The 22,870-nt window shown below is 31.9% G+C and overlaps 3 protein-coding genes across 3 annotated transcripts; 1 reads left to right on the forward strand and 2 right to left on the reverse strand.

The window, feature by feature from the left end:
* Positions 1-302: 302 nt before the first annotated feature.
* On the reverse strand, positions 303-5,269 carry LOC108450314 (type IV inositol polyphosphate 5-phosphatase 7-like). The gene is made up of 14 exons (XM_017747877.2): positions 4,337-5,269; positions 4,125-4,215; positions 3,704-3,772; positions 3,529-3,619; positions 3,342-3,446; positions 2,564-3,251; positions 2,284-2,477; positions 2,069-2,177; positions 1,817-1,965; positions 1,476-1,725; positions 1,296-1,373; positions 957-1,028; positions 731-868; positions 303-643 (listed from the first exon to the last, which is right to left on the reverse strand). The coding sequence occupies exons 1-10, from the start codon at positions 4,364-4,366 to the stop codon at positions 1,500-1,502; spliced, it is 1,752 nt and encodes a 583-aa protein (XP_017603366.1). The 5' UTR covers positions 4,367-5,269; the 3' UTR covers positions 303-643; positions 731-868; positions 957-1,028; positions 1,296-1,373; positions 1,476-1,499.
* A 7,198-nt stretch (positions 5,270-12,467) lies between these two features.
* On the forward strand, positions 12,468-17,221 carry LOC108450488 (DExH-box ATP-dependent RNA helicase DExH16, mitochondrial). Its single transcript, XM_017748139.2, has 16 exons — positions 12,468-12,801; positions 13,119-13,245; positions 13,712-13,833; positions 13,967-14,157; positions 14,362-14,502; positions 14,710-14,832; positions 14,964-15,041; positions 15,170-15,338; positions 15,556-15,668; positions 15,817-15,897; positions 16,029-16,094; positions 16,225-16,289; positions 16,453-16,498; positions 16,574-16,690; positions 16,791-16,882; positions 16,961-17,221. The coding sequence occupies exons 1-16, from the start codon at positions 12,738-12,740 to the stop codon at positions 17,055-17,057; spliced, it is 1,692 nt and encodes a 563-aa protein (XP_017603628.1). The 5' UTR covers positions 12,468-12,737; the 3' UTR covers positions 17,058-17,221.
* A 440-nt stretch (positions 17,222-17,661) lies between these two features.
* Positions 17,662-21,569, reverse strand: LOC108453613 (serine/threonine-protein kinase STY13). The gene is made up of 6 exons (XM_017751818.2): positions 20,243-21,569; positions 19,376-19,497; positions 18,944-19,152; positions 18,682-18,856; positions 18,331-18,465; positions 17,662-18,145 (listed from the first exon to the last, which is right to left on the reverse strand). The coding sequence occupies exons 1-6, from the start codon at positions 20,568-20,570 to the stop codon at positions 17,939-17,941; spliced, it is 1,176 nt and encodes a 391-aa protein (XP_017607307.1). The 5' UTR covers positions 20,571-21,569; the 3' UTR covers positions 17,662-17,938.
* Between the last annotated feature and the right edge of the window lie 1,301 nt (positions 21,570-22,870).

Genomic DNA, 22,870 nt, shown 5'->3' on the forward strand with positions numbered 1-22,870 from the left:
AATTTTTTTCATTGCTTATTTGTGAGATTTAAGACCTGCAATAATGGTGTACTAAAAATGACCTATAATATAAAAGTGATTGGAATATTCCCCACTTTTTCTTTTTGGTAGAAAAGCCCCCACTCTTGTTTTTTACTTTATCTACATTCCAGACAGGTAAGAACAAACTAATAATATGGTCAATCAACATATATATATATATATATACTCATGGCTTCCATATAAACCTGCCAAGCCTGCAAATCTGTCTGCTGCTTTTTTCTGGTTTCATACACCACAGCAATATGCAAAAAAAGTAAAAGTAAAAAAAGAATGATAGTGCCATTAGATTATCAATGAAACCAACTTTTCTCAGTAAAATCATTAGCAAAAGCAGCATGGAGAAGAAACAAAGCATATTCTGATTCTATTTTTTTCACTTTTGTTTTTTCTCTTTACATTTAATTCTTCTATCACTTTGGTAAAAATCCATAAAACCCTTTACTTCTCTTTGCATTTAAAACAAAAAGTTAACAAACATATAATGATTATATATTTGACCATACTTTCATCTTTTCTTTAGTTCATCAAAAGAATATTTCCCCTAAAACTAAACAAATCATGAATAAAACAATCTTCAAGTACCCTCTCTCAACTTCTTTTCCTGCAAAACCAAGAAAAGGGTTACATCATTATCGTATAAGGAAGCTAATTTTTGGCTTTCTAAGTATGAAGAAGTAGTCAGCAGTACCTGTGGAGAACTATCGGAGCTTGTTTCGAGATGGATTAGAAGTGGACTTTTTTGTTAATCAGTTGCATTGAGATTGGAATGTTGTAAGCTGACATCATGTTATGATTGAGTTGGAATTCGAGTTAGTTAAGTTTACACCTGATAAACAAACATGAAAACAAGATTAGTCGAAGAAATTAAGAAATAGTAAACCAAAAAGGGAAAGAAGAAAGAAGAGAGAACCAACCTTTTTTTGGTTAGTGAGCAAAGGAACGTCTCTATCACCCTCAAGAATGGATCTCCTCAAAGTGAATTTTACCTGCACATGGGACCAACGTTATCAAACACTTCAAAGCTGGTTTTTTGTGTAGATTCTCGTTATCTATTGTCAAGTGGCCATGATTCAGTTTCTAGGAAGATATGTTGAAGGCAATCTTTTCCATGTTTAAAAGCTATGGGAGTAAAGGATTAAAGTCCAAGGACCACAATCACAAAGGAGTCTTGAGTATGGATACTTGTTTTATTTCAGACAAATTTGATGCACGAGATGGAAAAAGGAAAAGAAAAATGCTCGATAAGGATTTACCTGATTGATTCAGAAAAAAAAAATTATTGCTGAGAGGTAGAAGCACATTGAAATTCTTGCCAAATGATATTTAAGCTCCTGGTTTAAACAATAGGAATCACTTAAGTAATGGTTAAAATATATAAATAGGCATTCACGTGTATATGTGTGTGTGTGTCTGTATATATAGAGAGAGCATACATTGAATGCAGGTCGTAACCTCCTTTAGAAAAAATTTAGCTCGGTGTATCCATGCGCATACGGCAAAAGCTCCTCTACCTCAATCCTCCTCGAACTAGAATAACTCATGCTCTTCTTAAGTTGACCACGGCTTGACTCAACCTCAGCCCAAAATATACCATAAACCGGTCTGTGATCTGAGAACTTAGATTCCCCACGGACATAAGATAATTGATGAATACCTTCTCCGTACCACAGTATCCGGTCACACCTTCATACAAAAAAAGTTCAAGTCAGTACACTTCTTCAGAGCTATAGTTTTAACTACTTTATCATGCCATACGGCGGAGGCAGTTTCTTACCAAGCTGGAGTTCGACATTTCTCCTTTGGGTGCATAGCATCCCCTGTATACCTATCTGAATTAGTTGAATACTTGTATGTTGGTGGGAAGTAAATCTTTCCTTCATGCCATCCCTTAAAAACGCGCCCTCTTTTTTGCTCTATCCTTAGCTGCCAAATTATCATCAATGAAAGGTTTTCCTATTAAATTTGACAGTAGAATTTGTTGTACGTTATTCAGGGCCTGTGAAGATATGGAGAAGTAAAAGCATACCTGGTCATTTTCTAACAATGCTCTCCAGTTCTGCATTTCAACAAGTGCCTTGGCAGACCGGTAAGAGAGAGCAATACGATAATTCAAATCCCCAAGCCAAATTATTCGACTGGATTAATATATAATTAGTCAGTATATGCAACAAAAAAAAAAAAAAAAAAAAGCATATGAGAACATAAACATTGGTATTTTTAGCATATGAACCAAGTTCTTACTCATGCTCGAGGATTGTTTCAGGGGACTTCTCATTAGCTTCACTATGAACCCGTGGAAACCTCGTCTTCTTAAGAATCTCCATAACATCCGAGTTTCTCCTTAGCTCATCACCCTCCTTTTGTCCCGAAGTTAAATGAGTGCAAATGAAGCAAAAGCTTGTTTGATGTACTAACATACTGACAGATATAGAACCCTGGCAAACCAAGACATATAGGTTAAACAGAAGTGCTTCTTATTCTCAAGCATAAGATAAGTAAATTAGATACGGTCAAGTAATACCTTATTTCCAAGATAACCCATCAATCCTCTGCCAACACAAGATACTTTCATGTTTTTAACATGATCTCTCAACTCGCTTCTCACCCAAATTGTGATAAATATACCAACCATTTGCTTACTAGCCACTAAGCAGTACCTTGAATGTCCAGGCATCCTATACCCCGGTTCATTGGATGCAGATCCACCGTAGGACATTGGCGAGTGCAATACAGTACTTGGTGATTCTGTGATTCCATTATCATCGTCTGATGAACCCCATCTGGAGTAATCACTAGGTCTAGAGTAATCGCTAGGCCGGGAGTAATCACTGGGCCTATTACCCCATCTATAACTAGAATCATAGTCACTTGGCCTATGACCAAATATTACCCTATCACAAACACTGAACCGCCTGTCAAGTCGTGGTTGTGGAATCGAGGGATCATTGTCCATTCTCCAACTGCTGGTTGTCTGGAACGATCTGCGGTGAAAGAACGACGAATTCTTCTGCCTAGATGACCCTTCAAAATCAGCATCCATCTCCACAATAGGCTGAGGAACAGGAGATGGTGTATAGCAACCCCCACCTCCACTTGTTCCAGGAAGATTGTTAAGAGTCTTCCTAATGAGAGACAACCATTTTTTGGCCGGACCATTGTCTTCTGCACCCAAAATATTCCCAGCATTCAAAGGAACTATCTCTTGAAACCTGTAAGAAATCAAAGAGGAAACAAATTATTCTATGAACAATTCAAAGTTTGGTAAACAAGACATGAAGATCAAAACCGTCAAAACATACCCAAGGACATATATATCTGCAGGAGATGATGCATGGAGCAAATCTTCTAGATTCAAATTACTCGGTGGCGATCTTCCGGCCACATTCCATGTAGATGCAAAAATGCTGCTCCAAAGGACAATAGAAGAACAGTTGGTACTCATGCATCACAAAAAAAAAACATATAATTTTTTTAGGAAAAGCATACCTATAATTTTCGACATCTATGATTCGAGGGTGATCAAGATTCATTCTCCCTCTCCGGCTCCGACTTTGCTCCGTGTTCCTACTAAATTTTTCTGCAAATCATAGCAGCATTTAGACAATTAGTAGACAAACAACAAAATAGTCCCCAAAAAAATTAGTGAGATAAGATTAGGAACCTGTTTTACTCTTTTTGATTGTGCATGGCTCCCTTTCTGAGAAGCTAGTCCTGTATTCCACTTCACCTCCTGAAGATTGAAAAACAAAAAATCAAAGTTATATATACATGTTATGAACCAGAACAGGAACTGTACCAACCAAAAAGAATAAAAATTGAAGTTACAATGGAATCATTTTCAGGATGCCTTGTCTGTTTTGATGGGAAATTGCATGAAAAAGAGTACTTAAAAATAGAATCCAGGAAAAGATAAAGCCTTGAAATAACCAAGTAATCCATTCTAAATAAGTTAGCTTGGTCTGAACAGATAAGAGGAAGAATATTCCCTTTCTTTTTTTGACATGAAAGCTTGAGATCCTAACTATTTTTTTTATGAATACCAAGCAATCACTGCGAAAATTAACGCTCCTCAAAGTACTCACCTCCTCCACAAACATGATCATCTGCTTGAAAATCCTCAGTTTTGCTCTTGATATTGAACCATTTTCTGACCATCTTTTTGGACCATGAGAGCTACACAAAATGAAGGAAATTTTTAGTCAGTTAAAAACCTTCAATTTTTTTGGTCTTTCACAAATTTGAGAATTGAAAACCAGAAAGAGAGAAAGAGGAAGAAAGAAAAGAAAAGAAAAACCTTGCTTTTCTTGGCTTTCCCATCTCTCATTGTTGGACTTTTGCTTCATACACCTCCAAATTTACTCTTTTTTACTATTCCCGAAACTCTCAACTTGCTAACAATCACCAAGAAAAAAAAAGACTGTTGCTACTTACTACAACCCCATATAGGCAGCAAACTCCACCGATCCTTCCCCGATTTCAGGCCTTTTTAACTTAGATTAAAAACAAGCTGAATTATTTGATCCCAGATAATCTTCAACTAAGAAAACAAATGTCCCAAGTCCCCTACCTTCACTTTCCTCAAAATCAAAGGCTAAAGCTAAAGCAAAGAGAGCTAAACATGAAATGGGTTTGCCTTAGTTTCTTGTTCCCAGTAAGTGAAAGCAAAGAAACAAGCTCAAAAAACCCAGAAAACATGAAGCTCCAACGACTAATATAAAAGAAAAAGAGAGAGATAGAGACAACACTTTAATGCTTGGAAATAATATGAAGAGAAGGGAGATTCTTGAAACTATAACAAGACAATGTGGGCAAACATAAAGAGAAAGCAAGGGGATGAAAGTCTAGAGAGAGAAAGCTCGTAAGACAAACACAAGCAAAGGCAAAGGCAAAGCAGCCCCTTCTCTCTCTCTCTCTCTCTCTCTTCCTTCTCTTTACTTTGTTAGAAAAATAAAGAGAGCAGCAGCACACCTCGTTATCAGTAAAAAAGCAAAGTAATGAAATTTTGAATGGAATAAAGTGCAAAATAAATATAGAGAGAAACTCTGTCACACACTCTCTTGTTTATGTTTGCTTTTTTTTTTTTTATGGATTTTTTAAGAGATTTAAAAATTTATAGAGAGGCTTTTAGTTCCATCTAATGTTACAGGCTATTTCAACATGAATGAAGCAAAGAGGTAATGTCGTTTTGTACTATGTACTGTTAAAACGACAAGGGTTTATGGTCAGCAAAGTGATTGAAGGGCGGTTTCAAATTTAAGCTGTCTTTGAATCACTTTGGGTTAATATACTATTTCCTATGTGAGTTTAGGTTTATTATTCGATTTGGTATCCAGATCAAATAATATTACTTAATTTATTGAATATTAGATAGGCATATTCTAATAAAAACTAAAAAATACTTAATTGGAATTAAAAATAAAATTCAGGTATAAATTAAATATTGAAATTAAGTTTAAGTGCTTAATTTTGAAAAAAGAATGAAGTATCAAATTGAAAAAATTTTAATTACCATTTTAAATGTTGAAGCCAGTTCTTAAAGAGAAGGAGATAGGACTGTTATGGAGCGAGGCTCTTTTAAATTACAAAAACTATGTGTAAGTCTAATCAAATAGCGAGTTGAGATTAAAAAACATTCGCATGAGAGATTACGATTGTATTTGAATGATAGAAATAAAACGGAGACAAGCATACAGGTATTGCATGTTCGTTAATTGATAGAGATATGCATACACGATTTCGGTTTTGTAGGAATATAGCTTATGAGGACAGGAAGCAAGCATCACTTTTTGCTCCCAGGGAAGCCCTTATTCACGCTAAGAAAAGCGGTTGGGTAGTGAGAATGATCAGGAAAAACAGGAAGCTTCTAAACCAAACGATAGACACTAAGGCAGAAGGAGTAAACTGGAGATATAGGCCATTGGTGGAGGACATCAAGAGGCTGGGAAACGTATGCTATGAGGAAGAAGGATTGGAAATGACAACGCAGATCAATGAGGAAAATTCAAGATGCTCAACATTTGCCTCTAATTTCCATACTAATGTTGTTTTAAATAATAAATTTATTATGAATAATAGCCTATGAAACATGTCTTGATATCAAAAGACTTAAAAACTCTCAGAATCATTTATTGGTCTTTCATCCAAGTAAAAAAAGCAATTAAAGAAGGGTCATCTGTCTTTGTATCTGTAGAAAACTAGAAATTTTGAGGTTTTTCAAGATTCCCCGGAAAATATTTTTTCTGGGTTAATTCCATTAAAATCTTCATATTGTTATATCGATTTTAAATTAGTCTTTGGACTTCAAATCACTCTAATTAAATCCTTAAAGAATCAGTCTATATCAACCAGAATCTTCAATCAATTTAATTTCAATTTAGACATTAAACACAAATACATGGATCAACTTGTAAATATATTTATAATTTAGTTCACGTCTTAAATATATCTCTCCTAAAAATTGAATGGACTAATTATCAGAATAGTCCGATATGGTACTGATTGATATGATAAAGACTAAATTAAAATCCGGGCCATAGAATATTTGGTTGTTAACCAATCTAACTATTTTCATTAAATACAGGGTTTAATGGCCTTGTAATCAAAGGCAAATGCCCCAGTCTCTAAGGTGTCACTGTTATTTATTCTTCATCACTCACTCACCTACTACTTTTTTCTTTTTTTTTTTTTGATCGAAACACCTACTATTTAAATAGAAGCTACTTTCAATAGGACCACATTTTTGGATTTATCTAATCTGGGTTTTTTTTTCTATTAAATTTCAGCCACTTATGAGAGCCAAATGAGGAGCCTCTAGGGAAAAAAGTAAGCTTAATTCTAAATTTCTTTAATGGTAGAGTGGAGGAGATTTCTAAAGTCTCCGCCGTCTAGGGCGGCTCCTCGGGCCATAAACAATCCTTGATTATATAAACTCCAATTTTCTCTATATATTTTTATATCAAAAAATGCAGTCAAACATGTGCTTCATTTAAGATTTTAAAGCTATGTATATACATATAGTTTGCTATTTTGACTAGTCTTGGCAAAGACTGCATTTTAGAATATGGTTCACGGGCTTTTTTCTTTATTGAGCCGACTGCTGAAGAACATTCCATATGTTGGGATTAGGGTAATAAATTGTGAATTCTTTTATTTTTATTTGTTTATTGAATTTAAATTTTTATTATATTATTATTATAAAAATAGATTATAAATATAGAGGTGGAATATTTTTCTTGTTTTCCAAATGTATCTATCGGAATGAGTTCAATAATTAATCTTTCAATTTTGTAGATCCATTAAGGGGTTAGATGTTGACCACAAGATTTAAAACTATTTTATACTCAGAGCGAAGATCAAACTCTTAATTCTTAGTTAAGGTAGTAAAAATCCTTATTATCTCATTTAACTCCAATGATATATAGAGATAGAATATTAAACCAATAATGTGATGGGTTTATTAATGTAGTCAAGTTTGCAATTATGAAAAACCAAACCTTATGAAATGTTTTTGTATAATCACAAAACTAATTTCAAACATGGTGATGAAAATACCAAACAAACTATTTTTTTGGTCACCAAAAATGCATTAAAGTTTTTAGCTCAAATAGCAATGAATCAACATAGAACGATAGGAAATGCTTGCACCCAATTTTTTTTTCAAAGCATGAAATGATGAGTGGACTTCCATCTGTTCCAACATCGTTTCATTTAATCGGTGGCATAAGATAAAATTATTTGACTCCATGAAATGGGACGTGATTTCAGATTTTATGATTAGATATTTTAAAAATAATTATAATTCGATACTAATTATTTTTTTGAATTCTACAAATAAAAATAAGAAGCTGTCATATATTTTTTAAATTAATAATTTTATGTTTGTTTTATAATTTATGTTTGATATTTTAACTATCTAATTCTATTTATAGAATTAAAAAAACTTTGAAATTTTAATATTATATTAAATTTCTGAAATGTTCTGTCGTATTTTAATGTGGGTCTCGTTGGGAATCATTTGAAGCAGTAAGGAGAAAAAGCAAAAATTGAATAATACAAAGCAACATGTAAAAAGTGATTGCTTGTATTAAAGACCAAATGAAAAAAAGAAGAAAGGGGCCATATTTGTGGTGTTTGGATATCTAAAGATCAAAGGGAATGACCCTACTTTGGGAAATCCCTGTTTTTTGCATTGACAACTTGTAATTCAATATACATAATTTTTTTTATATTATTTTTAAACAATTTTATTATAAGTTTTAATTTTTTTTTACACAATATTTAGAACTATCTATAATTCCTCCCAACCTTTAAGTATGAGGATTATACGCTTCAGTGCACTCAAACTCATGTCTTTCTACACTAGCAACAATATTTATACCAATCGAGTTAAGACTCAACCGACAACATTTTTAAATAAAATAGTTAAAAGTGTAATACGTGTTTAATAGATTATAGTAAAATAAATTAAATAGATAAATGTTACATAATTAGTAAGGGTTTTGATTTTCTTAAAAATGAAAAAATTGCTTATACAATTTCTTTAATTTCAAAAAATCATAAATTAATAAAATGATAAAATTATATTTTCACCTTTTAAAATTTTTTATTCGTTTTAAACCTTAGAACAATTTATTGGTTTTCCCTTTCCATGATATATATAGAGAGAGAGATGGTATCTAAGGAACAAGCTTCTTTTGGATTCAAGTAAAACATGATGAAAGAAGAAATTGGATGCAGCATTTTTCTTTCTTGCCTTAATGTATGGGAGACAAAAACACTATTTGTTTAGTTATTGACATTTTTTTTTTACTTATCTTGATTTGTTTGTACATAAATGAATTTTTTTACTTAAAATGTAAAATTTATTCTAATAATTTCATATGCATATATGCTTAATTTCCATCATGAGAACTTGCCCTTGATGAATTTGTTTTAAGGTGGAGTATTAGTCTAAATTCAATTCATTTGATATTTAAAAATATTTAAATAAATTATTGAACAATTTTATTTTTTGACATGTGGCATATTTGCTCAAATTAGTTTATTTTATTAGTAGTAATAATATAAAGTTTTAATAGTGACAAATTTTAGAAAAAAAAGAACCAATCCTTCATAAAATTTATTGGTTTCTCAAAAATAATATTTTTTTCGTAAGAATATACATATTATATGAAAATCAATGTCACCTCACAATAAAAGAGAATCTTTAATCCATAAAATCATGAATTGCAGATAACACCTAAACCATATAAAATCATTTGGACAACAAAATCTGTTTATCAATAAAAAGATTCTGAAATTTTCAATTATAAAAATATTAAATTTAACATACAAAATCGAATCTAAAACTTCAAAAAATAATTTTATAAACATATATCCAAAGTATGAGTTTCATGTAAATAAGGTATTTGAGAAGGAAAAATGAAGAACATAAAGGGTTAAAAAAACAATAAAGAATGGGGAAGAAGATTTTGTATGCTTTATGCTTTTTGTATTTTGGTGGGTGAATCTTAAGTTAAAGCCTTAAAGGCTAAAATTATTATGATTTACGAGGCAGTCAAAAGAGGGTTAGTAGTCGTTTTCTCTTTGAGTTTTTTTATTTTTTTTATTTAAATTTATTATTGGTGCTTTTTTTATTTATTGCCTTGAAAAGACTCCATTCCCATTGTTATTTTTTATTTTAAACTTTTTCTTTACCAATGTTTCTATCTATTTTTGTTCTTTAAGGTATGGGTTTACGGCACATAATATGTCACTTTCTTTAGCATGTGTCATGGCTACATGCATGATTATAAATATGATATAAAAATATCAACAAATGGTTGAGTGTAATAATAAAGTACATTATATTTTTAAGGGATGATTCAGATTTAAACTTTAAAAACGATATTATTGAGAAGAACATTTATGAACCCCAAATATGAATCATAAAATGAACATAAAAATATAAATATATATATATATATAAATCAATAAATTGATGATTAAAGTGTAATGACTCTATCTTGTTAAGATTGAGAATGTAAATTCAAATTTTAATAAATAAATTTGATTTTTTAATTTTAAAACTTTGAATCGAATTAATCTCAATTTTAATATCTTAAAAGAACCGAATAAAAATCAAATTGTTGTAACAAAACAATTCATTTGGCTTAATGGTATTGTCTTTGATGAAAACAATAGAAAATTAAAATTTGAATATTAAAATAACCAAAAGTATATACGTGATTAAAATAGAAATTAAATTATAAATTAAATTGAATTGAAATCAAAAGTATACAATATAATATATTAAAAGTATATATTTTATTAAATGTAAGTTACAAATGAATTAAAATTATAATTTTTAACTTACATTTCATAAACTGCTCAAATATCTCCACTCATGTCGATTTAACTTTTAACTAATAGAAAAGGTATCAATATATGTAGTTAATAATAAATGCCTCTTGAATTTAATTTTCATTCAAGTAAAATAATTTTCTTTATTTATCCACTCTCTTTATTATTTTAAATTTTCTTTATTTTTCATAACGGAGGAGAAATATATATTTATATAATTAAAATTTTAATTTTCTAAATTAAATTTTTATGAATTTGGATAGATTATGCATCCATGAGACCAGAGCTAGCTCTGGAATCTTTAAATGAATTGATTAAAGTGATGAATATTTTGATATGGATTGACTTTAATATATAATGAGAGTATATGTATATATTGATGGCACAACTGGAAAAAATGGGTCAGGAGAAACACACACCACTTGCTCTTCAAATTTCAAACCTTCCAAATTGGCTATCAAAATCATTGAGTTTTCAGTCTTTTTCAACATCATGTCCCTCTCTAGTCTCTACCCAACTCTTTACTTCCCATTTATTTTTTCCTTTAATCAGATTTCCATGGATTCTTCTTTCTTACATATTTTGACTATAAACTATAATTCCTTTTATATTACTATAAGCAAAATATAATAAGATTTATATATATATATCTTGACTTTTTATTTCCTATAGAATATTCTTTAACCTTAATCCTACGTGAAGTTAATCATTTATTCCATAACTTTTTCATTTCGTCGGGGATTGGACAAATATTAGACTATCCCAAAGGAGCTTACTAGTCCTTTATATATATATATATATATATATATATATATATATATATTAATTACTAGTTATTTTCATATTATATCCCAGGCATAAGATAGCACCGACGGGCGAATATCTAAAAATCTATATTATATGAATTATTAATAGATTAATATTTTATTAAATATAAAATATTTTTATCACAATTACGATAAAAGAAATTTGTACAGATATAATAAGGATAAAATTTACTTGCAATAATGATGATTTTTAAATTGCATGGTTAAATTAGTTAGGAAACTAGAGTTCATTTGGTATTCTATCCACTATTAATATTTAAGTGTTTTTTAATTCATTAAACAGGGTTAAAAGCTTGAGGCTTGTCCTTGTAGTTAAAGAAGACATGTATCAATTTATAAATTTGGGGTTGTTTTAAAAAAAAAAATTCCGACAATAAATGATAAAATAATACAATTTAATTATTATTTTAAGAAAATTGTTTTACGTTTTATGTCATTTTATTTCTTATACAAATCCTACTTTTATTTATTTGTATTATTTTTTCCAACTATTAAATCGAAAGAAAACTCGTTTAAACATGTTAGAATTCTCATTTTCGTTATTATGACAACACCACCAATTGAACTAAAAGCTCGATTATGTTATATTATTTTTACTTAAACTAAAGAAAAAGTAATCAATTAATTCTTTCTTTGATTATAAGCTTAGTATATTATCCACTTTCAGTCAACATTTTAGTTCTAGCACTAGTATGTTTTATTTTAAATAATACATAGAATATGCATACAAAATTATTATTTAGTATACTGATGTTAAGGTATTTTCAACTTTTTTGAGTGAAGTTTTTATGTTATTGATTGCAAATCAATAAATCTCTTAACATATTCGGTACCCTTTTTATGAGATTTTCCTTTTCGACTCAAAGTTATAGGTTTAATAGACTGAAAACATTTCGTCAAGTCGAACTGTATAGGAGATATAAGAAAATGTTAACATCTGCTTCTACTTTGAATTGATGATACTTCAAACGCTATTAAATTCTTATAAACTTCACAAATAGAATAAAAATCCATCATATGTCTATGAATAAAAAATCCGTCATATGTCACAGTTATTGGACCTCCATCACCAATGTACCAAAATATATATCACCTAAACAATGGCCTAGAAGGCCCATAACTTAATCTGTGAAAACCCTAAATTAGTCTAAATAATTTAGTCCACAAGTTACAGTCAAAGATACTATAAGCCCACAATACTTTTTGAGGCTAACTTATATAACACTTGTACATATTCTTAAACAGATCCATAACCGGGATTATACATTGGGCTTAATCCATCTGAAAGTTCATTTTTCCCTCAAAGCCGAACACAACCAGCGAGGCCTCTGGCTCTGGAGTCGGCGAAAACCGCGAAGTCAGGAGGAGAGAAACAAAGCCTCTTAGCAAAAGAAACCAGCGATCCTTCTCATCTACCGCATATTTCCTTGGTCTTCATATCTGTCTTATGACGTCTATTTTCTTCGTCTTCTCATTTCCTTTTGCAACTACAAACAACAATTCTTAATATTCAAAAATAAAAGAAAAATGGCGTCTTTACTTCTTCGTCAACGAAGAGTTTCAGCTTTGGGTGTTTCCCGGATTCTTCAAGGTTTGACTTTCAACCTTATTTATTTGAAAAGAGAAAAGGGAAAAATTTTCCCACTTTTTGTTATAGATTCATTGTGAACATGTGAAATTTGATTAGATAGATGGAATTCTTGATTGCCCATTTCTTAGTTTTTATGCTTTACTTGTACTGTTCAAGTGTTTTTGGCATTTGGGTATTTGTAGCTAATAGAGGAAAAGCTTATTGCAGGAGCTTTTATAATATGGATATTGGTGTATGCTACTCATTGCGTTTAGCAAAATAAAAATAAAAAGTTCTGGTTCAGTTTTGATTTACATTTTTTAAGTTAAATGTTTCAGCTGTTAATGGTGATTCCTTTCGACTACAACCGGAATCGAATTGCAGGACATTTGCTACCTTTGGTGTAATAATAAGGAATTACAGCAGTGGAAAGGGTACTGCAAAGCTCGATTTTACTGATCTCACGTAAGAACTATGTGACTTACAGCTATTAATAGTGATTTGTTTGGCTTGGATAGGCATAGGCAGCCCTTTTTTTGGTTTCGAATTATGTTGGTTAAAAATCTACAATTTGAGGTTTGTTCCAATTGTACCATTTCATTCTAGTTATAGGAATACAAAATCTTGAAAGACAATAGACTTTACAAATATAAATGTCTAGATTTTTAAATTTGATTAATTATCTGTATTTTAGTTTCGAATACTAATTTTCTGGATTATGTAACTAAAGCATACCTGTTTCCGTTCTTCAAATTCGAAACTTATTGGCTATAAGTTTTTCTTCCTACAAGGTAATAGTCCTTGTTCAAAATTTCCATTAATTGGGAGATTATAAAAAAAGAAAGGAAGATGTTTTCTGCTCACTGAATTTTGTTATGTAATTTCTGTATATCATTGGCATTTTTGTGAAATTATTTTTTGTTTATCTCAGCCGTCCTCATACATGGTATCTTAATGCTCGAAAAAAGCAACGCAAGGTTTTCTTGCATGTAGGTCCGACAAATAGTGGTAAAACATACCATGCTCTGAAGCGACTTGAATCAAGTTCTTCTGGTATATTTACAATGCTACTTTTACCAGGAATGGCTACTTTTTTTTTTTTTAGTAGTCAGTGAATGATTGAACGGGATTGAAACTGGTAAAATAAACTGAAAAACTATTTTCCATTGGTTCATTCCCTATTCAGGTGTATATTGTGGTCCTTTAAGATTGCTGGCATGGGAAGTGGCAGAACGGTTGAACAAAGCGAGAGTTCCCTGTGATCTAATTACAGGACAAGAGAAGGATGAAGTGGATGGTGCAAAGCATAAGGCTGTAACTGTTGAGATGGCCGATGTAACATCTGATTACGAATGTGCCGTTATTGATGAAATACAGGTAAGTCCATATTTAAATGAAAGATTCACATACAATATTTACCAAGTTCACAAGGAACCTTGCTGTTAATTATTCTCTCAGTGTGCGTGCAGATTTGTTAAACATAAAAGTATGATTCTTGTGCAACTTAACAGAAACTGTTTTAAGCATTTTCCCTTAATGGCAAGTCACTTAGTTTCCAGTTAAATTTCTCTTTCTATGCAGATGTTGGGCTGTAAGACTAGGGGTTTTTCATTTACACGTGCCCTGTTGGGAATTGCAGCAGACGAACTTCATCTTTGTGGAGATGCAGCTGCTGTTCCTCTTATTCAAGAATTATTGAAAGTGACTGGTGATGATGTCCAGGTAAGCAATCGTATGGAATTGCTGTTCTTCTATATAATGCACTGTTGGATAAGTAGAAATATTGTTTTTTTACCGGTATTTGGTGTCTAGCGTCGCTGACTAGTCTAGAAAAAAAACTTTCTTGTTGCGGCCATGTTCATGACCCACTTTTGATATATCTTTCTATATTGTCGGTATTTTGCATCACATGGTTTTCTAATATCCCAGGTCCGATCTTATGAGAGACTTCTACCATTAGTTCCCTTGGAAGTTCCACTTGGTTCTTTTTCGAACATAAGAACAGGTGATTGCATTGTTAGTTTTTCGCGCAAGGGGATATACAAATTGAAGGTCAGTAGTGCTTGCTTTATTTTCTCTTGGCTAACTACTGATTTGTTTCAGTACGTTAAAACATTAGTTTTTCTTCTTACTATTTTGTAAAAGAAATTGAACATGCTTTCTGATTTCGCCATCTTTCATAGAAAAAAATTGAAACTGGGGGAAAGCATCTTTGCTCCGTGGTTTATGGTTCATTGCCACCAGAGACTCGGACAAGACAGGTATCCTCTCTTTCTGGCTTTAATTGATCACCAAGTATGTGTGTGTGACTGATGGTAATTATATTTTCATTGTTGCTTGTTTATTTATTTATATTTGTTCATTATTAATACGGCCTTTAGGATTGCAGGCAAGGATGTTCAATGATGCAAGCAGTGAGTTTGATGTTCTTGTGGCCAGTGATGCAATTGGGATGGGTCTTAATCTGAACATTTCTAGGATAATTTTTTCAACAATGAAAAAGTTTGATGGTCTGGAAAGGCGGGATCTTACAGTACCAGAGGTCAAGCAAATTGCAGGTTCCCCTTTCATTTTAGCTGTACTTTGAAATTTTATTTCTATATGGACAATGAACTTTTTTGGTCAATTTTCTGTCTTAAGACATTCACTAAGGGTGGTAGAAAAGTATAACAAGAATCCGCTTGCTCGAGTTGTCAACTGCCAATTTTCTTATTCCATGGGGGCAGACCCTGTAAAGTTGATAAATTTTCATTAGACGGCTTTATATTCTTGTAGGGAGAGCTGGTAGGTACGGTTCAAAGTATCCCATGGGTGAAGTGACCTGTTTAGATGCAGAAGATCTACCTTTGCTTCATTCATCGTTGAAATCCGCCTCTCCTACTTTACAGGTGATTGTTTTATCACTAACTTTCCTAAAATACCGCCTGGATCTGACTTGTTCCATTTTCAATGGACCTGAATAAGCAGCTTTTATATTTATTTGCATATTGGTTCAGCCTTTTTTGTATCTTGACTCTTGTCATTTTTACGACACAGCAAGCTGGAATATTTCCATCCTTTGATTTCATTTATATGTATTCACGTTTACAACAGAAAAGAGGTCTCTATCAGATATTGGTAGGTTATCTTGTGATATTATTTCGTCTACCTCCTTCCTCTCGTTTTTCCTTTTTTAGTGACAGCTAAAATGAACCCATTGAGGGTTAAAAATAATTCGAACCCCACTGCCCTGTATTTGATTGTTGCAGGAAGATTTTCTCGAGAATGCAAAACTATCCGAGAACTATTTCTTCGCTAACTGTGAAGAAATGTTGGTAAGTTTATTCAGTCATGTTCCCTTTTACAAATCAAAATTTCTTGTCAGATAACAATATCTCCGGTTATGGATATTTAGCTTTTACAACATGAATCAATGAGTGATAAAAGGCTGTTTATTGTCATCAGAAAGTTGCTGCTGTTATCGATGAACTGCCTCTAAGTTTGCAAGATAAGTACCTTTTCTGCATCAGGTAACATCTTTCAATCTTGCTCCCTCCAACAACCCGAACTTTGTTATTTGAGTTTGTCTGCTAGTTTTACCAATGCAGTTTCGAGTTTGCTTATTATTATTATTATTATTATTTATGAACTTGTTTGGAATCAACTGGCTAACACAGGTAAATCTTTGTGCAGTCCAGTTGACATGGATGATGAAATTTCATCTCAGGGTCTAACACAGGTAAATATTTGTATACAGTCTTGATTATCTTGAATATGGAAACTAACGGCTTTCTATTCTATCATTGTGGATCAGTTTGCCGAAAATTATGCAAAGAAAGGCCTCGTTCGTCTTAAAGAAATATTCTCACCTGGTTCACTTCAGGTGCCTAAAACGCATTCTGCTCTCAAGGAGCTTGAATCCATTCACAAGGTATGAGTTTGTTTTTCTCATGCGTGGGGTGTAAGCTTCGGTTGAGTTTTTCATTTGGATGAATCGTTTCTTAATTTATTGTTGTTTGCTCCATCTGAAGGTGTTGGAACTCTATGTTTGGTTGAGTTTTCGTTTGGACGAATCGTTTCCGGACCACGAGTTGGCTTCATCACAAAAGGCCATCTGCAGTATGTGAGTACCCTTTGCCATACTTAATCACTTGCTTTGCTTTCCATTGTTAACCTTGCTAGTAATGTTTTGGATTTGTAGGTTAATTGAGGAATTCCTCGAAAGGCTTGGTTTCCAAAACCCAACATCAAGAAAGTTAAATTCATTAATGGCAAAAAAGAGAAGACAATACCTCTGATTAAATGTAAACTACTATTACCATGTATTTATCCATTAACCCCATCACCCCGTTCGTTCCCACCCCATATACCTTTCTGTTTGTCAAACGGATTTGTTAAATTCGGACTCGAGATCTCAAAGTTTTTCCGATGGAAATTTCCTGTTTATTTTTCCTTAGTTAAATTACACTTGTAGTCTTCTAATTATGAGTAATTTTTTTATTGATCACTTATTTACGAAAGTTATTAAATGGTTATCTAACTAAATATTTAATTTTAATAATTTTATTTTTTTGACTGTTCACCTAAAAGCTAACAAACATATTTATCAACAAAATTTAATTGAAAATATATAAAAATGAAAACGCTAAAATCTAAAATAATAATTTCTTTTTCATATTTTTAAAATTAACTTTTACACATTGAATAAATATTGAGATTATTTTTTAAAAAATTAAAACTAAAATAAAATAATTTATAAATATTGAAAGTTAAAATTGCATGATAACAATTTAAAAATTATCACATTTAATCGGGTGATAATTAAAAATAAATAAAATAATATGATAACTTTGAAATAATTAACAAAAAGAATTTGCTAATAATTGAATTAGTAGGAATAGCTTTTTAACTCAAATCATTTCATCAACAAAATGTAAAATGGAGTTTCATGGTAATGAAATATTAACACAATCAAAGTATGATAGTTACATAACAATATCAAAACCTTTTAATTTTAGAATTCATCAAGTGCTTCTTGCAACCACTCTTACGAGAAGGTATTTTATTAGGTCGGAATTTGGGCTTCGGAGTTCAAATCCAAACTGTCTGTAACCTCTTTTGTAAAAAAGAACTTCGGTTTTAGGTTACCGTTCGAGAATCATGGACTGTGATGCGAGAATCATGGACCACGAGGCGAGACTAAACATAAGCAAGTTGGCGTTTGGTCGTCCGGTATCATCCCTCCTCCTCTGCTTGTATTAACAGCTTCTAGCATTCTCACAACCTCATCCATTGCAGGACGTTTCTCCGGATTCGCATCCCAACATTTTTTCATGATGTTCGCTAAAGAATTCGGGCAGCATCTCGGGATATCTGGTCGTAGATTCTGCCGATACACCATGTAAAATAGGTTTAATATCATTTAACCATATACATGTAAGCACATACAGAATAGCAAACAAGCAGAATGACTCCACATTATTAACAATGGTGAGAGCAACCGGATACCAAGATTAGGATACATGGATCTTCTATGCTTTACTGATGAAATAGAATAACAAGAAAACTAACCTGTCGAACAACAGCAGATGACACATCGGCAAAGCTAAGGTCCGGATAAGGCATATCGCAGCAATAAATTTCCCACAAGCAAATGCCAAAGCTGTAGACATCACATATTCTGTTGTAGGGTTTACCTTCAAGAACCTACACCATTACAGTTTACAGTTTAGCTTTCTTGTTTTAACATGGAAAACAGGACCAAATGTCTAGAAAAAAATTACGTTCCCTCAAATCCTCATGCAAGGCCCGTTTGCATATCACAGAGAAAGGGAGGATTAATTCTTCATAAGCTAAGTTTGCAAATAAATGATTAAAGCTTTGAACTACTCATGCTTTATCAACACATCTAAGAAGGCATACCTCAGGGGCCATATAGCCGAGAGTACCGGTTTCACCTGTCATGTCTCGTGGATTCTGAGCTTCAACGCGTGCAACACCAAAATCTGCAATTTTAAGGTTTCTATGACCATCTAGCAACATGTTCTCTGTTTTGACATCACGATGTACAATCTTTCTCGAGTGCAGGTAGCTGAGACTGCAATTTGGAATAAACATAATCGTCAGCACAAAAAAAAAAAATTTTACAGTCTCTCAAAACCAATGATAAGATGCAACCCCTTACCCTCTGGCAAGGTCCAGAGCAAGTTGGACCACAATCTTAAATGCGAGTTTCTTTCGCCTATTTCTTATCAAGTATTGTTTCAGTGTGCCACCAGGGAGATACTCGACAACAACACAGCATGCTCTAGAGGGAAGGGGATTGTGATTGTCAGCCGAAGGATTTTTCGAAGGAATCTTAAGGTTTGAAGTTCCCATTGAGGCCCCTATAAACTGTAACTCAAAATTAAGTAGAAAAAACATAGGTTACAACAGAATTTTTTCAAAAAAGATGAGGAACTTTAACATTTTAACCTTTACCAAGTTGAGAATAGCCTAATTATGCAAAGAGATTGCATAAAATTTTCAGTTAGAAGGCCAAGATTACATTAAGCTTTTCGGTGTTATGATGATTTTCAATAAATAAACATTTCAAGGCAGAAAAAAAAGTTTGGACCTTTGTAACATTAGGATGATCAAGCTTGTGCCAAACAGCAACCTCTTGCCGAAATGATGCTCGTAGAGCAGCAGTTTCAGCAGTTGTGGCGATACCATCCTCGCCCCAGTCCAGCAGCTTAACTACAATATCAATATATATGACAGCACACCGAGAGCTTGTAATCAATAAGATGTCAGGAGGCTATTAGTTCTACAAATAGTCAATATTATAAGAGAGCTGACTAAGACAATTTCCCCATATCCTCCTATAGAAACCCGAAAGCATAACTCCTTACTACACCAATCCTCGAGGTAACACTAGTCATGTCCTCTACTATATTGTTTTTAAGTTCAGCAAAGGCTAAAAGGCCAGTGAGTGAGAAACTATCAGCTCCTATAAAGTCAGTACTCTAAACCAAACCATGTTAGTATTACTAATCATGACAGCAAAGAGAACTCCACTAAAGATATAAACAGCTAAATTAAATGAAACAATATTTATATATAGCCATCTTTATTTCGATTGGCAGTTTAGCACACAGATATCTTATATAGCGGAACCGGCTTGCGCTCTACACAAAGGATAGAGATGGTCAGACCAAACAGGGACCCTCTATCACCATGCCTTAGGCCCTAATTCAGTTCTACATAATGCACGTTGCTTCAACATGCAGAATAAACTACAAAGGGTCTTACTAATCGATATTTTAACTCGAAAAACTATCAATACAAAGTTCAATCACAATTAACACACACACACACATATATAGATTAAGAAATAACAAAACATAATTTTTAAAGCTGCATCAAGCAAACAAGTTACAAAGCTTAAGAACTAATATAGATAATACAAGTATATATATTTATATAGAATCTGAAAATTTACCTGCAACATCTTGATTATCATAAGTGGCACGATAAACAGTCCCATAGGTGCCATGAGCTATAACATTCCTTAAATCCAACTTAGCCAAATCAATCTCCCATTCCTCAGCTAGCCTTTGTTTCTCAATGTTCCTAGACCAAACTCGGCTCAGGTGCTTCTCCAGCTGCATGTCCAGGCTTTTTAAATCAATTTGATCAGCTCTAAAGATCATGTCTTTGCCACTAATGCTTCCATTGCCCTTCATCTTTGAATTTCCACCTCCTTCTAGTCCATCTTGTCTCTTTGGTGCCTTGATACCATTATCTTCCTCACCAGTTTTCAAATCCATAGTTAAAAGAATATAACAAAATCACCAAATAAAAAAACACAATTAAAGACCCTTAAACTGCAATACTGATAATAACAATGGAATTTAAACTAAGATTAAAAAATAAGTTGCAAGATTCTCCAATTCAGGACAAGAGGATAAATATCAATCAAATATACATATGATCGGATAAAAAAAACCCTGTTTCACCAACCCCAAATCCTATTAGAATCCTGTATTCAAAATTGAACTTATGACCCAAATTTTATGATTTGCATTTTAAAAAAAAATAAGTAAACTGGATTTTTGTTTAGACCAGAATTTAGAGAAACCTGGTAGCTTTAACAAAAAAACAAAATCTTTAATGTCACCAACTAATTAAATAATTCTAAACGGAAAAGAACAAAAACCCCAAAAAAAAGAAAAACAGAAGAGAAAGTAAACCCTAAGAAAACGACCCAATCCCCACCATTACCCGAAATGAATGAACCAGAATTTAAATTATAAAAAAATTAAATGAAAATTTTAACTAAAACCCAAGAAAGAGAAACAGGCATGCAAAGTAGAGTAAGCAAAACAGAATAACAAAATAGTTTTTTTTATTAATTAAAAAAACCATTTAAAAGAGTTTTCGAAAGAGAAATTCAGGACGAAAAGGTTGACTTAAAATTAAATTCTATAAGAACTTGAAGAAAAAGGGAACAAAAAAAAAGAAAAGAGGTCGGTGGTGGTGTCGTTAATTGAATTGTTTTGATTATCAAAACAACAAAAAAAAAATTAAAGGTTAATGAAAAGATAAAGGAACCGAGAGAAATAGTTAAAAATTATCTCTTTTTTTGCGGCTGAAAAAAGGAATGGGTTTTTTTAAGGTAGAGATTAACGGAAAGGATAAATAAAACTAATAGAAGGAAAACAAAATTGAAGAATTTAATTGGATTTGGATAAGAATTACAGGGTAAATCGCATTATTATAAAAATATTATTATCCTTTAATCTTGTTACATGACACCTTAAGTGTATCACATGTTAAAAAATGTTTTTTAATATTAAATTATTTACTATTTATTTTTATTTTTTCTCTCTTTTCCTCCTCTTCTTCTTATCACCTATTTTGATTTTTAGAGGAAAATCCTGTATTTTAAGGCATATGACAGTTATTTTTGTCTGATTTTGTAATTTATATATATACACACATGTACTTTTACAGGGTTGTGATTTTGGGCATTTTTAAGGTAAATGTTTACTTTTTTTACCTTTTAGTATGCTTTTTACTTCCTTACGGTCAGTGCTGCAATTTGAGCATCATCATGGGCAGATTAATAAAAAGGAAAAGAGAAGTTCTTGGGGTTTGATTGTTGAAAACAAAAAAAGTTTGAATTTTTTGATGTAGAAATCTCATGCTGGATGCAGACTAGTGAAAAACAAACAACAATTTTGAGAATCAGGTACTTATAAGCAGCTTTGAATCAAGACATTCAATATTTTGACACTGGAATTAGAACATCTAATGTTGTTTTTGCTATCAACACTAATATTGTTATGGTCAAAGATGGTAATAGTGATAAGGTATTCATAAAGTTTTTATCTTTTTTGGTCTCTATGAGGTAAATTTGAACACTTTTTTTAGCCTTATTTTTTGTTGCAGTTAGGCAATTTCATTCATTACATGACAACATTTGTATCTGGTTGTATGGTGGGTTTCATAGCAATATGACATTTAGCTTTGGCTACACTTGTTGTGGTTCCTCTTATTGCTATAATTGGAGCAATACATATCATAATATTAGCTAAGCTCTTTGCAAAAATCCAACAAGCTTTATTATAAAGAGAAAACATTGTAGAATGGGTAAAAAAGAAAACTTTTTTTTCATTGTTCAAAATCCGTGTAATTTTCTAAATGTAAGTTAAATTATAGACAATGATTCAAATTGGGTTGTTTTGGCTTTTGTCAATGAATTAAAAGCCTACTCATCAAACATTGACAGTAGCACAAAAGATTGGTTGTTTTGGCTAGGGTTTGCTGAAAAAGGGAAATCAAGTGAAAATGAAGAAGAGAAAGAAAATAGAGGAAAAATAAAATAAAATAAATAAGAAAACAGATAATGTTATATTAAAACATGAACATAAATCTTTTAAACATGTGGCACATTTAACGCATATTACACGTGGTTACCTAAGTAACAACAGAAAGCAGTGGAGTGGCACCTTTGTAATAACGTGATAACGTTATTGGCATTTTTGTAAGTTTAAAAAGTTCAATAGCAAAAAAAAAAAAAAAAATCAATGTTGAATGATTTTTGGTGTAATTTATTCTTTATTTT

The sequence above is a fragment of the Gossypium arboreum genome, chromosome 9 (assembly GCF_025698485.1).
Source record: "Gossypium arboreum isolate Shixiya-1 chromosome 9, ASM2569848v2, whole genome shotgun sequence".
Classification (NCBI taxonomy): Eukaryota; Viridiplantae; Streptophyta; class Magnoliopsida; order Malvales; family Malvaceae; genus Gossypium; species Gossypium arboreum.

Coding starts and splice junctions, on each gene's coding strand:
- LOC108450314 (XM_017747877.2), bottom strand. CDS start 4,366: ATGAGAGATGGGAAAGCCAAGAAAAGCAAG. Junction 3,620..3,703: donor AATCAAAAAGAGTAAAACAG/GTTCCTAATCTT, acceptor TATGATTTGCAG/AAAAATTTAGTAGGAACACG. Junction 1,726..1,816: donor AAATGTCGAACTCCAGCTTG/GTAAGAAACTGC, acceptor TTTTGTATGAAG/GTGTGACCGGATACTGTGGT.
- LOC108450488 (XM_017748139.2), top strand. CDS start 12,738: ATGGCGTCTTTACTTCTTCGTCAACGAAGAGTTTCAGCTTTGGGTGTT. Junction 12,802..13,118: donor TGTTTCCCGGATTCTTCAAG/GTTTGACTTTCA, acceptor TAAATGTTTCAG/CTGTTAATGGTGATTCCTTT. Junction 15,669..15,816: donor CCGCCTCTCCTACTTTACAG/GTGATTGTTTTA, acceptor TTTACGACACAG/CAAGCTGGAATATTTCCATC.
- LOC108453613 (XM_017751818.2), bottom strand. CDS start 20,570: ATGGATTTGAAAACTGGTGAGGAAGATAATGGTATCAAGGCACCAAAG. Junction 19,153..19,375: donor ATCATCCTAATGTTACAAAG/GTCCAAACTTTT, acceptor TTTGAGTTACAG/TTTATAGGGGCCTCAATGGG. Junction 18,146..18,330: donor CATCTGCTGTTGTTCGACAG/GTTAGTTTTCTT, acceptor GTGTATCGGCAG/AATCTACGACCAGATATCCC.